Source organism: Athene cunicularia, assembly GCF_003259725.1.
Source record: "Athene cunicularia isolate RWA chromosome 1 unlocalized genomic scaffold, athCun1 chr1_part1, whole genome shotgun sequence".
In the NCBI taxonomy this organism is placed as follows: domain Eukaryota; kingdom Metazoa; phylum Chordata; class Aves; order Strigiformes; family Strigidae; genus Athene; species Athene cunicularia.
Window position 1 is genome coordinate 30,611,660 of NW_020799091.1, and position 14,815 is coordinate 30,626,474.

Sequence of the window (14,815 nt, forward strand, 5' to 3'; positions counted from 1 at the left end):
GGGGAGGAGGAGGGGAGGGGAGGGGGGTGGTTAGCGGCGGTGCCGAGGCGCTCAGCCCGTGCTCTGCGGGAGCCGGGGGGGTTGTGCGTGGTGTCTCTGCCCTGCCGTGAGCGCAAAGCTAACTGTGTGTGTGTGTGTCTGTCTCTCTCCATACCGGGGGATTGCACTCTTAAAATACACCCGATACAATGCACCAGCCTGACTCAGCCGCAGACATTAGTGCTAGGAAGATGGCGCACCCGGCAATGTTTCCTAGAAGGGGCAGCAGCAGTAGCAGCGGCAGCAGCTGCGTTACTGCTCCCACTGCACCAGGTACCGGCGTTGGGAGCGCTGCCCTCTCCGCCGAGGATTATCAGCCGCCTTTGCTGGTCCAGCCGCCGCCTCCATCTCCTGCAGCATCTTCATCAGCGGGTCCACAGCCGACACCCCCTCCTCCACAAAGCCTGAACCTCCTCTCGCAGTCTCAGCTCCAGCCACAGCCTCTTGCACAGACTGGAGCTCAAATGAAAAAGAAAAGTGGCTTCCAAATTACCAGTGTGACCCCTGCTCAGATATCAGCTAGTATGAGCTCTAACAACAGCATAGCTGAGGATACAGAAAGCTACGATGACCTGGATGAGTCCCACACTGAAGACCTGTCGTCTTCAGAAATCTTGGATGTTTCTTTATCCAGGGCCACTGACTTGGGAGAACCTGAGAGGAGCTCCTCTGAAGAGACTTTAAATAACTTCCAAGAGGCAGAGACTCCTGGGGCTGTTTCTCCAAACCAGCCTCATCTTCCTCAGCAGCATGCTCCTCTGCCTCATCACCCACAGCAGAGTGTTGTGATCAACGGAAGTGTTCACCCCCATCATGTTCATCACCACCACCATCTTCACCACCATCATCACGGACACCATCATCCATCGCATCCTGGGGTGGGCAGTGCCCCAATTTCTGGAGGACCACCGCCCAGTCCATCATTTAGAAAACTATCAACAACTGGAAGCTCTGACAATGTTATATCAACTGCACCAGTTTCTGCTGCATCATCCACTGGTTCCCCGGCATCTGTTGTGTCTAATATGCGCACTACAAGTACTCCTGGCAATTTAGGTGTAAGTCCTGCTACTGGAACTAGTACCTTAAATAATATGGGCGGTGGTAGTTCTAGTGTGGCAAGCAACGTGCTTGGTACTATAAATCTAAGCAACATCATGAGTACTGGTAATGTAAATGCTTTGTCTGGAACTAGCAGCAATGTTAATGTGAATATCTTGAGTGGTGCTGGCAATGGTACGAGTGCTTCCTCTAGTGTCATTAACAATGTTACTAATCCAACTGCAGGAATGGCAGTGGGATCAAGCCAGCAGCAGCCTGCATCTGGCACGTCAAGGTTTAGGGTTGTAAAATTAGATTCTAGTTCTGAACCTTTCAAAAAAGGTAGATGGACATGCACTGAATTCTATGATAAAGAAAACACTGTTGCAGTTTCAGAAGGAGTAGCAGTAAACAAAGCAGTAGAGACGATAAAACAAAACCCGCTTGAAGTGACTTCTGAAAGGGAGAGCACCAGTGGGAGTTCTGTTAGCAGCAATGTAAGCACACTGAGTCACTATACAGAAAGTGTGGGAAGTGGAGAAATGGGAGCACCTACTGTGGTACAGCAGCAAGCGTTTCAAGGTGTGGGTCCGCAGCAGATGGATTTTAGCAGTGCTGCTCCTCCGGCAATTCCAGCATCTAGTATACCACAGAGTGTTTCTCAATCACAGCTTGCACAAGTCCAGCTGCATTCTCAAGAAGTAAACTATCCACAGCAGAAGCCAGGGGTCCAACCTCCTGCACAGGCCAGTCTAACCACTGTTACTGGGGTTCAGCCAGCCCCAGTTAATATACTAGGTGTATCCCCATCTCTGGGCCACCAGCAAACTGCCATTCAAAGTATGGCTCAACAGCAGCTGCCGTATTCTCAGCCCGCGCAGCCTGTGCAGACTTTACCAGTTGTACAGCAGCAGCAGTTGCAGTATGGACAACAGCAACAACAGCAGCAACAGACAGTTCCTACGCAGATGGCCACAGGTCACGTTAAGCCGGTGAACCAAAACTCGGTTACGGGGGCTATGCCAGACTACATTCAACATCAGCAGATCCTTCAGACTCCAGCCCCTGCCATGCAGCCTAGTTCTACAGGAGTAGGAGCAGGGCAACCAGTTCCTGTTGCCCAGGCACAGGGCATGCAGCCTTCAGTACAAGCACACCCAGCTGCTGCCCCAGCTCCGCCTGTTGCACATGCTTCAGCAGCGATACCAGGTGTAGGTACCAGTGGTCAAATGCTGAATGTTGGGCAGCAGGGAAGCGTAGCCACTGTGGTGCAACCACCATCTGCTGCAAACCAAATTCCACCTCCAGTTATGCCGTCAACGGCTGCTCCTCCATCTTCACAAGTAGTGCAGCCTGTGCAGACAGGAATAATGCAGCAGGGATTACAGGCTAGCGCTTCAGGCCTTCCTCAGCAAATGGTCATTGCTCAGCAAAACACCTTGTTACCTGTACAGCCACAGGCACAAGGAGTGGAATCTGTAGTCCAAGGGATGACTGGCCAGCAGCTGCCTGCAGTTAGCCCTATACCTTCTGCTAGTGCTGTTCCTCCACCAGGTCAAGCTGGTTCAGCTGTGCCTCCTGGCATACCTTCTGCTTCTATAGGTTTGGGACAGCCACAGAATATAGCACAAGCTTCGGCTGTGCAGAACGGGAACCTGGCTCAAAGTGTTAGTCAGCCTCCCTTGATATCAACAAGTATAGGTATGCCAGTGGCGCAGAGTGTGCCACAGCAGATACCGCTAAGCTCTACCCAGTTCCCCGCACAATCACTAGCTCAGTCAATTGTAAGCCAAACTGAAGATGGCAGACGCCCTACAGAACCTTCCTTAGTGGGTTTACCTCAAGCTGCCAGTGGCGAGAGTGGTGTTGGAGCATCAGCTGTTTCAGATGGCGGTAGCAGCAACATGCCATCCTCTGCTTCCCTCTTTCCGCTGAAGGTGCTGCCGTTGACAACGCCTCTTGTAGATGGTGAGGATGAGAGGTAAGACTGCCTGTACTTCATCGAAAGATACTGTCTGATAGTTTGATTTGCACTAACCTTCAAGTTGTCTTACAGCCATTCTGTGAAATGAAGTGGTGTAATGTTTTTGTCTAATTAGAAATACCGTTTCTTAGGTCCCAGTGCATGTAGATATTATATTAAAATACTTGTTTCTTTTTCTTGAGGGGGTGGGTTGTATTGATTATGCTCTGAAACTGCTGCGTGGGTAAATTGTGTTTAACAATCTGTGACAGTGTGTATATTCCCATTGTATAGAGGAAGACAAAAGAATACTGTGGAATGTGGGTATGGTAGTGGTGATTGTAGTTTAGATTATTTATTATACTGAAATAATTAATATTTATTCTTAGGTAGATTTTTTTTTTTCCACAAGCCTAGACTTCACCCTGCCTCAGCTTCTCTTTTTTAAGTATTGACTTTACTCAGGTTGAACCAGTTGTGAGTCTGTGGTGTATGTAGAAGCCTTCTCTTTGACAGCCAAGAGACGCTTTAAGCAAATAAGTATGGTGGGAAAAGGGAGGTTCAGCAACACCATTGTGGCTCTTTAAACTGAACTTGGGGCACTTTTGGTCTTGGTGGTTTTGCTTCAAAGCATTAATCCACTGTGAGAGCCGCTCAGGCCTGCGGAGGAGTGATGAGCCTTTGAGTCCGGTGCACTGATTCTGTGCAGTCAGAGTAAGAAACTGCACACATTCTCCCACCTTTACCTTTTCAAATAAATTACCACGGACTAATAGCGTGTGCGTGTGAATATTCTAATTTGTTTGACAGTGTGTGCAGAGAAGCTGTGTCAGTTGTGGAAGGCCCTTGCATGGGCAGGCTGAAGTGATCTGAACATCAGTTTTAAAGTGCAATTATTTGATACTAATTATGGGTGGAAATTCCTCACTGTATTGAAGACCTTTTGTGATGTGCATTTACAAATGGACAGGAAGACTGGTGGTTCTCCCAAAGATGAACTTGTCTAAGAAGCTACATTAATGGGAGAAATAACTTTAAGATAAATAACCTGCCTTGAAAATGTGGCAGCGGACAGAAAAGGACACTAGAAAAGAAAAAGACTCAAGTGAAGAGACAAAATTGAGTGCTAAACACTTACGGGGTGGGAAAAATGTCATGTCAGTGGGAGGTGAAGTACTTCTTAAATATCTTTTTGGTGCCATAACTTAAATCAGGAGTAGTATCAGTGCCATACTTTAATTAAAAATAAGAGTTGCTGGGAGAGGCTAGATTCTTAATATTGAAAATACTGACTCTATCAGCAGTTTTTGATTATGTTGATCGTGAGGTGTTGACTGCCTTAGTGGCTTTCATCATGTCTTTCTAAGATGCCAGAGAGCTATAATGAGTAGCAGCTTGTCTTCCAGGAGTGCTGGAAGACAAGTTCCAACATCGTTTCATTCTGATTATGTTTTTTAGTCAATAAGTATATGAAGGTGGTAGAAGACAGACTGAGGTGTTAAAGCCTACAGTGTCACCATTTATGCTACTAGCAGTCAATTTTCTCAAATGTTCTTTGGTTTTCCTTCAATCTTGCTAAACCAGAATACCAATATACTAATCTTTCTCTTCATGGGCTCCGTTTGTGTTTGGTGGTGTGGTGGTTTTGGTTCTTTACCCAACCAAAAAAGCCCCTTAAGCTTTCAGGGGATCCTACCTGAGTAAGACAATTATAAATTCAGTGATCCTCAGTGTTTTGGAAAATAACATCTAGCATGTGACTGTACCCTGATTTTAAGAGCATATGTTAGCTGTTTGTCATGATCAGTAGTCTTTCCAGAATGTTTAAATCCCTCAGGGTAACAATAGCCAGAAATACCTTCTTCCTCTCTTATTTGGCTAGCCAAAGATCATATCCTTTCTTCTCCTGTGCACGTTGCGTCTTTGTTCAATCTGCCATCTCCAGGTAGACTACACTTTTGTTTAGCTGCAGTTGGAAAATCATTTAGATTATTTATGCAGAGCAGGATATGACTCTATTAAATGGATACCAAAAATAATTGGTTTTTTGCATGACAGTAGTGGTCAGGTCACTTTTGTGTATAATTAGATAATTTAAAGCAGCACTTCTCCCTGTATATCTGTCTGTAACATTAAGAATTTAGTGAGAATGCTCATTTCCACTTTCAGAGGATCTCAGGGCAAGGCACCATTTGTCATCTTGACTGGAATTTGGTCTGGAGCTTAGACTTCATCACATGTAGTGCAAGATAGGCTATTACTCTACTCCGCTCCTCACTTCTCTGGCCATCGGATGTCTCCAGCTAGCACTCTCTTGAGAGGTTTTTGCATGTATGTTGGATTATTCCTTCTTCTACACAAGGTCAAGGGTAAACATTTAAGAAGCAGGTATGCTGTAAATATATATGTAGAAAGTCCCCATTTCTCTCTTTCATGTGCACACATGCTTATATCACTGAAGATTTGTATCAATACATTTCAAGTGATTCTAAATCTGGCAAGGGAAAAGGTAGGAGAAAGAAGTAAGTGATGACATAATTGGGCCAGTGAAGAAGCTGTAAAATTCCATTTGGTGTGCCTTTGAAAAAACATCTGACCCATGTAATACCTCGTTTAGATTAACTCCCAGCTTTCCTTAAACCTGTATATAATTGCATTTAAAGATGTGCCAGTATCTTTAAGTCTTTAGCCCTGTTCAGTTTTTAGAGCACCATTTGCAGCTCTTTCTATACCTGTTATCAGGGCACGGCCTTTTAAATGCAGACTGTGGAGTGCATCTAGTTTGAAAACTGTAATCTTTGTTTCCCCAGTATGAATGATTGTAAAAACAAACAAACAAAAAAACCAAACAAACAAACAAAAAAATCTTCACTATGACTGGAAATAAGAGATCTTAAAAATGAACTGCTTGACAGAATGCTGTATGGAAAATTATTTGCAAACTTTAATAAATAGAGGATACAGATAATACTGTTACAGTTTTTGTATTTAACAAAAGCAACACACCAACAAACCCCCCCAAAATCCCACCACCCCCATTTCTTGGACTCGTCTCTCTTCAGCCTGTTGGATATGCCATAGATGTTTGTATGTCACCTCTTTGAATATTTCAGTCTACATAAATGCAGGTCAGTTTTTTTGGATGTTAAGTATCTTTTTTGTCTTAGCTTGAATCATGATATGGACTCATTTTAGTGCATGATTCTCATAGTTCCTGGATTTGGAGCAGTTACCTTGATTTATTCAGTCAGTTATTAAATCCTGTCAATTTCAGACACAGTTTTTTGGTTTAGTGTTTCATCTCTAGAACTGCAGAAGAGGGATTTCTTTTATGTTTGTGAAACTTAAGAATGGATAAGTACATATTTATATTGCAGTGAATTCTTTTATATATTTATACTTAGTGCTGCAAAATTAGTTTTACATCTTCCTAGACAGTGCTTTATTATGCTATATGTGCTTGCAGTAAGATTTTGTGTACAGTCTTGTGTAATTCTTAAATTATCTGTAAAGTGAAAACTTTTAAAAAATCAACGCATTTTACAGCATTCATAAAGGCTGCTGTAAGTGAATTTAAAAACAACTTAATCTGAAACATTGTTTACCATTACTCAAAAGCAGATTTTGTGAATGAAGGATAAGAGAACTAACAACTGTCTCCCTGTCCTTGACAGCATTTCTTGTAGAGTTGCTTTCATTCTTTAGTCTGATGCAAGTTGTTTTCACCTGTTTGCATTTCATCCAACAGTGAAGCAAAAGAGAAAGGAAGAAAATGTGATAAACACATAAAATTGACATAGAGATTTGAGGTATTCTTTAATATCTGACAGTATCATCATTTTCTTTTTGAAGATAAATTTTTATTAAAAGATCCCCTTTACAGCTGGACAGAGGGGGGAAAAAAAAAGTGGAGGAAATGTTTTCTGTATAGGATTTATGTTTTGGCTAGTCATAAGTTGGTGGAGAAACTGGAAGATTAAAACTGAATATGAGAATTGAAAGATTGTGAACAGCCTCTGAGAATCTCCAGTAGTAGTAACTAGTACTAGCTTGTAAAGTAAGAGTACAGTCAGGAAATTGGATGAATTTTCATCATGTATGCAGGTATGTAGTAGAAAGGTTGATCAGGTATAAATGAGATTTTTTAGAGATGTAATTGAATACTTGTTAAAGATGTTGGTAAGCAGTAGTGAATGAACATACAAAAGTAGAACTGGAAGTTTCAGTTAAACATTATTTTTGATGTGGTAACTATTTTGCATACTTATTTTTATTTTGTGAGCTGTTTTAGAGTTTATATGGGCTTTTTTATTTGATATAAATTCTGTGAATTTGAAAAAATGGAGAAGGTACTTTTAGAAGATACTTCGCAACAAAGGATTTATTGTGGTTTAGCATAGATTTATGGTGGTATTTTTTTTTTTTTTAGTTGCATCCTAGGGGCAGTGTTATTTTCTGTTTTTCAGTTTTTAAACTTGCTTCGGAATCTTGTTACCAATTTGAAAATAACTTGCATTGAGTTCTAGGAAATTGACTTTTAAAATATCTTCATATTTTCAATTTGGCTATTTATGGAACTTGAAAAAATAGCTACCCTCAGTAATGGCAGGTCACATGAGGAAAAAGAGCACTTTGGCAAAGAAAATGTGGCTGCTGTTGTGTCATGCTGACCAGTCCAGCTTCTCATTTCATCTGATGAAATAAAATACCTACTGTTGGCTGAATTGACTTTATAGCTCAATGCTCTAAGAACAGTGAAAAATCTAGGGTCTGCACTTTGTATGTCTGTTGGCCAGCTGTAGATGGCAATACCTGTTTGGATGGATCTTTTTCTGGTGTTTTATAGATGCATTTTCTGCATGCCATGATATGCTTTGAACTAAGGATCACTGCAGTGCTTGGTATTGCATTGTCTTTCAAGACAGGAGGAACCAACAGATTGCAGGGGGTTGTAAAAGCAGTAATTTAGCACATAAGATAAGGTGGATTGTTGGAGATGCTGAGAAATATATCTCCAACTGATAATGAACATGTCTTAGCACTATAGTTTTGGCTGATCTTTGGAAATTGCCAGTGTTTAAGCAGACTAAATTGTCTGTGTATGTGTATATAAAACAAACAGAAGGTTTTAAGATATTTAATGATGAAAAGCAATCTTTGATACTGTCTCAGGATTTGTGTTCTTTGTTACAGGCTAATCTGGACACTAGAATTACCAATTTGTCAGTCTGTGTATTGGTAGTGAAGTCTTTCAGCCTTTACAAGTTACTGTGATCTAGATAATGCCACAATAGAGTAATGACTCTAACAGTCAGTGGTAAACTAGCAAAGTTAGGAGGCTGGTAGGGGAAAATAATTAACATCCCCCCCCAACCACTCCACAACACCCCCACTCCCCCCCCCAAAAAAAAAGCCACCAAAACAAGCCACCAAAAAAGTGTGAATGTATCTTGCTTAAGCATAAGTAAAAAGACAATGGATAGCACACCTGTGCTACAAAAAAAAAAAACCCAAACTGTAATGATGCTCACTTTACAGAAGGTAATAAAGTAAATAAGCCTTTTCAGACATGTTTAACAGCTTAGGAGGTAGATCAAGTTGTAAATGGTAGTGTTGCTAGTACAGGTCTTTTTTTAGAAGAAGAAACTATGTACACTTGAATCAGTGTAATAATAACAAATGGCCTGGTATGGCCTTCTGGGGGATAATTTGTGATCTGGGTTTGCAGGTTGGTGTAAGTGAAACAAAGAATAGAATAGTGTGTCTTTGTTCTCATTGATTTGATGCAATGGTTCTTTTCTTGATTAATTAATGAGACTAAAATGTGCTGTGTTACATGTTTTCAGTCATTTGTTAAAGTATAAAACTTTTTTTAAAAGTGGACTTATGCCTTTCATTTACTGCATTTAGGCCACCAAAGGCAATGCTATTAAGCAAAAGCATGCTTTAACAACATACTGAGCAGGGACTAAGGGTAAGATTATTCAGTAAATTATTTCATGTTAATGATCACTGTAAATAAAGAACTAGTTTATTCTCTGTGTGATTGTACAAGAAACCATAGCCTAAAGCTAAGATGGAAGGAGCTCTTGAGTGACTGGAGATACCACTTTATTTTAACCTAAAGCATTCAAAGAGTTATGAATTGCATGATGGAAGTGCAGCATAATTATGGTATCAAATTGGAGTACCTGATCATCCTTCTGGTTTTAATCTCTTGCAACACTTTAACTCTTTGTCTGCCTTTGGAATTTTCATACAAAGATAGTAATTGTGCTACAGTCAGTAGTGTTGTAGAAACCCTTACCAGCTCATTTTGTGCAAGCCTCCAAACACTTACTGCACGTTATCAGTGTTTGAAGCAGGATTTGGTTTGTGGTTACAGTTATAAGCAAAAGTCTCCATCTTCCACTGAAGCTGGATAGACTTTCCTGAGAGACATTTAGAGGTTATGAATGTTTGGCAGGCGGGGATTGTAATGCTCACATATATTCAAATGCTACAGTATTATTGCCTGTGATAGTGTAGATATTTTATCACTGTTGGTTACCTTACGGGCTAAATGACTTTCTGGTACCTACTAAATGAGGACTTCTGTCTTTAGTGCTGTGCAGAGAATGGGTGAGACTCATCATAGTTCAAATAGAACATTATGCTGTAATAGCTGTACATGTTCAATTTAATGAAATTTTTTTACAGTTGCAAAGTAAAATCTTGGACACTTGTTTTGGTAGAGTTGAAAAGACACAGTAAACTTGCTTACCATTTTTCTTTGAGCAAGCAGTTAATTTGAGATTACATGTTCTTTAGCATTATTTTTTGTACATCAGAAATGACTCATTTTTTTCTAGTCCAGTCTTAACTTAAACTTGTGGGTCTTGACTTCATCTAAGTTGCTTTAACTGTTTTTAATTCAGTTAGTAATTTTCCAGAATTTTGCTAATCTTTTTATCATAATATTTAAAATCAGAGGAAGTTTACATTGAGCCTAACATTACTACTGTAAGCTTAAAATAATGTTACATGAATTATTCAAAAACATTTAAACTGGGCTATATAAACATAGGAATATGTTTCTGTCTAAGCATTGCTCCGTATGTGCTTCATGTTTGAATTCAAGCTTTTACCACTGTGCTAAGTGAGAAAAATTCATCTCTCTATTTGCACACTTATACCAGTGTGTGTTGTCATGTGTTTTTTATATGTTTTTTGTTCATATTCAGGTGTTTATTATACTGCCTGTGAGGTGCTTAGTGTTGGTGGAGCTTCATATATTGAGTACCTTTTGACAATTAGGATGTATATTTAAGTGTTGTAGGCATTTAGACTTTAAGTTCTTGTCCCTGTTTACATTTCTGCTTGTAGTGCAGGGTTAGTGATGGTCCCGAACAGTCAAAGTAACTTCATTGTTCAATGGAGAACGGCTACCTAAACAGGCTACCTACTCTTTATAATTAGCCTTTCTTGCTGAGGCTGTAGGTATAGTACCTTCAAAATTCTGTACATTAGAAGAACAGAGTAGGGGTAGGTAAAGGGTTTGAGGTTTTGTTTATCATTAAGGATTAGAAATTTAACATTTTTTGAAGCTGACTGTAATCCTTGAAGAGCAATAAATGCAGGTACTGCTGATGTTTGTTTTTTTTTCAAGGAAACTTTCAGAAAATGGTGCTTTATATTTATTTTAATAAAACTTAAGGGGTACCTTGATCATCTGTTTATATACTTTTGAATACCCATTCTTTTGGGTATAAGGGAGAAATAGAGTTTTATAAATTGCTAGAACAGGCAGCAGATGATCTTAAGTTTAGACTTAATGCAGGTCCATTCATATCTTTCTGTTAACCCCTGTTAAAAAAACGTAGATGGTATCTCTAGTAAGGTACAGTTTGATAGTAACTGGAAGGTGGTTGTAGAGTGTTTTATAACGTGCTGCTTAAGTGTGCTAAACCGCTTGGCCAGACAAATTGAGCTTGTGTGTGACTTAAGTACTTGTTCAGCCTTCTGTTTGTATGTCTGGTGTTTGGGGTTTTTTTTGGCTTTATTTTAATTAGCATGGATATCCAGCAGAAACTTTTCAGGGCTCTGATTTCTTCATGTGTAATCAAGATTTGAACTTCTCCAGCAGTTGTTTAAACAACAGTATCAAAGTACTGTGCTAAGTATTAGGGACAGTACTGAAAGCTGCTGAAAATGTGGATACGTATTCCAACAATAGTCTTAGTGTCTTAAGGCATTTCATAATAGTGGGGTTTTATTACTACTATATTGCAGTGTAGCTTTTAAAGATGAGTTATTCAGATAAGGTGATCTCAGTACACAGTGCTATTAGTGTACACTTATTTCTGTATCCTCAGTGTTACACTTGGTTCATTCCTGTAAGATTGGAAGGTGCAAATCAAATGTAAGTTATACCATTTTTTTTCCCCAGACATTGTTGATCTTTTATTTGTAATCCATTGTCTCATAGGTCAGTAAGAGTCCTAGTTATTGGTAACCATGTGTTAATCTTCTTCAGTGCTTACATATATAGTCAGCAGTCGTCTTTATTGCATAAAGTGTTAAGTTTTTGAAATTGGCTGTTGTGAATTGTTTGTGCTTGGTTTAGAAGTGGTATTTTCCTTTAAATTGTTGTAAACAAATGTATGGTATAGAAATAACTTTATATGTTTTTCCAGGAACTTTGAACTCTTTGTGCAATGTATAGGGATAAAATCCCTGTCAAGATGAGAGTAAATTTAAATGCCTTTTAAGCTTCCTCTGACCTTCACTTCACCCAACTCTGACACAGTTGTGTGTTGAAAGAGAGAAATGATGAGTAGCAGTCGTAACTTATATGTAAGAAACTGTAGAAGTCAAAGACTTCAAAACGTAACCATACTAAAAATGTGTTTCTATCTATTTAGTGCTGTTATTGCTAATAAGGAAGACTGTGATTAAAAATTAACCCAATAACTCATGATTACTTTGACTTCTGTTGTGACTGCAGTTTTGAATTATTTCCCTTTTTAAAGAAGAGCAAGCAAAAACGTCTCAGGCGGAATCTGAATAGTGACTGACTTGTTTGGCATATATTGCTACTGAGTTGGGATAAGCATAGTCAAAAAAAAAAAAATTTATGTAGATTTCCTGGAAGATTATTTTCAGTTTGGTAATTTTACTGGATGTATGTATATGTCCTAAAGTATCATAATGTGTTTTTGTACCATGTGAAAAGATTCTGTACCATGTGAAAAGGAAGTCTGTAGACTATAAACAGAATTTTAATTTTTCAGGTTGAGCTTGACAGAAGAGGTATGCTTTTGTTTCCTCTAGGATTTTGTGAGGGTTCATGCAGCAATGCTTGCCCTGTAGAAGAGCATGTAAGGGGAAGCAGAACAACTCAGGATGTTTCATGATTGTTGTGTGTGGAAACTTGTGCATGGTATTAATAGTCATTGTCCTTTGATGTCACTTGCAGTACAGGATTCTCAAACTCTTGAGTGTCTTTCAAAGCTGTCAAGGAAGGATTTTGTTGTAATAATTAGTTTATATTCAGCATTATGGTTTGCTTATGTTATAGGCTGGTAAGTGAAAATTGACCTGGCTTCAGCTTGAAATGCCTACTAAATGTGTTGATTAGGTTCTTTTTTTTTTTTAAATTCTTTGGTCTAAAATTCTGAATGCTGTGATCTGTATACATATATATGAGAAAATACAAAGCTTAATTCTTTTTTAAAAGGAAAAAACACCCCTAAACAAACCTGCAAGTGAGAAAGGAACAATTGCTGCTCTTAGTTTCGTTTCTTGCATTCTTACAAAATATGACCAAGTGAAAATAAAATAAAAAGAACCGTGAGTTAATGACTACCTATTTTAAGTACTTGTTAAATAATTTACTGTAACACTGAAATGAATTCAAAGTATAAATGTACCTCTTTTAATCTGTTGAATGAGGTTATGTTAAGAATGGATCAGCATATTTCACTGCCAATTGTTTCTTTAGTAGGCCTAATATCCTAAATTGGGTGAAATGGCAAGTTATGCATAAATGGTTAGGGATTGGTGCAGGATGTGCATCTGCTTCCATGTTCTTCTTTTTCTTTCCAAGTTTGAGAGACTCTTTCCAATTCTGTAATTGCTTGTGAGAGGCGTTCCCAAGCACGTATTTGATTGGAGAGAGAGGAGGGAGGAAAAACGGTGTGAAATGTTTGATGGTGGTTTTAGTTTTCTTCTTTCTTTTTATGGTGGGAAAAGGGATTTTAATTTTTGAAATGGTATTGGGCATGTGTGTGTTAGAGCCAAGTATGTGCAGTTGTGAGTTGGGGCACTGCTTTGCTGGCTGGTTTATCAGAAAGTGCAAAGATGATGATCCTAAAAAACTTGCTGTCTGAAGTCTGTATTATTTCTGAATTGATTTTAAGACAGGATGCTTTAAAGTAGGCAACTCTTAACTGTTTTTAGTGGTTTATGAAAAAAAAGAGCGGCAAAACAGGACAGTAATCTCTGTATTCCTGTACAGATGTACCCCGTTAATAACAAAGTACAGCATCACTGGAATACTGCTGCATTGAAAATTGTCACCATTTTGTCATGAAAGCATAGTTTAGCCTGTTTTGTAAGATTTCACTGACTCTGCTGTTAGGATTCTTAGTGCTGCTTGCTTATGTGAGAGCATGGTGAAGTAATTAAGCAGTCTCTTTCTTTCATTGGACATTAACATGTAAGTGGAAGATAATGATTTGCATGAAGATATTTTCAGCTTCTAGAGAGTACTGTGATCTGTGGAAGGGGAAAAAACAAATATTAACACATTATAGCAGACAGTTGTGGCTAGCAGTAGTTATCTTCACTTTTTGCATTTGCCAGGCAATCAGAATCCAATCTCTGGGAATCTTTAATGTGTATATTTAGCATCCAAACACTTAAAATATTTAGAATTTGCTTTTTTGGTGCCTGTGAAGTTACTGGATAAAAGTGTTTTCTCCTGGAAGTATCACAAACAGTCCTCCAAAAAATTCGGTAAAGGATGTTGAAATTGTGTGAAGTGTTTATAGGAATTTACAAATAGAGGATTGTCTTGATATTAACTGACCTAAAAAGTGTTCAAACAAGCCATGCAACCCTTTTTTTTTTTTTTTTTTTTTTTAAATTGGAGAGATGTTTAAGGAAGCCTGCTTTTTGAAAAAGTTTTATTTTCAAAGAGTTCCTTCTACTCCAACCTCCAAACCATGATAGACTAAACCATTCTTAATGTTCAGGAACATGAACATTTTACAAATAGCTAAAATGTTTTAGTAATTTTTGTGTTGCAAGAACAAACCAAACAAATCCAATATATTGGCATCTCTTTTTTTGTTAAATGATGGAGTTTTCATGTTACATTAGATGGAATATCGTCAGATCAATATAAGATCCATGCAGTTATCCAAAAACCCAAACACCCTTCTTTTCTTTTTCTTTCTTTCTTTGGTTTTAAAAATCCTATAATTCAGTGAATTTACTGGTAGTCTTTGGAATTTATCAGAGTTGCAGTCAGATAGCTCTGGAACAGGAGTACTTTATAATAGGCGCTAGACCTGCTGTTTGTGATTAAAGAGGAAAGTTGGTATTGTCTGGTTTAAATCTATAGCCTTTGTGTATGCAGACAAACCTTCTCATGCTTTTGTTACTGTGATCACTAGATTGCATTAATTGAATAATATTCCCATGTACCTTTGCACAATTTGGGATAGGCAGCTTGACACTGTGAGGTCTGTGTTCAGAAATGTTGAAGTGTAAATTTTAGTTTTATAT

At 38.8% G+C, this 14,815-nt stretch overlaps 1 protein-coding gene across 4 annotated transcripts in view; it reads left to right on the forward strand.

The window, feature by feature from the left end:
- Nucleotides 1-50: 50 nt before the first annotated feature.
- TSC22D1 (TSC22 domain family member 1) overlaps nt 51-14,815 on the forward strand; it is a 42,242-nt gene continuing 27,477 nt past the window's right edge. For all 4 annotated transcript variants that reach the window (XM_026857245.1, XM_026857270.1, XM_026857253.1 and 1 more), the window contains exon 1: nt 51-3,061. In XM_026857245.1, the coding sequence (XP_026713046.1) occupies nt 189-3,061 (2,873 nt within the window). In that variant the 5' untranslated portion in view covers nt 51-188. The remainder of the gene's footprint in view (nt 3,062-14,815) is intronic.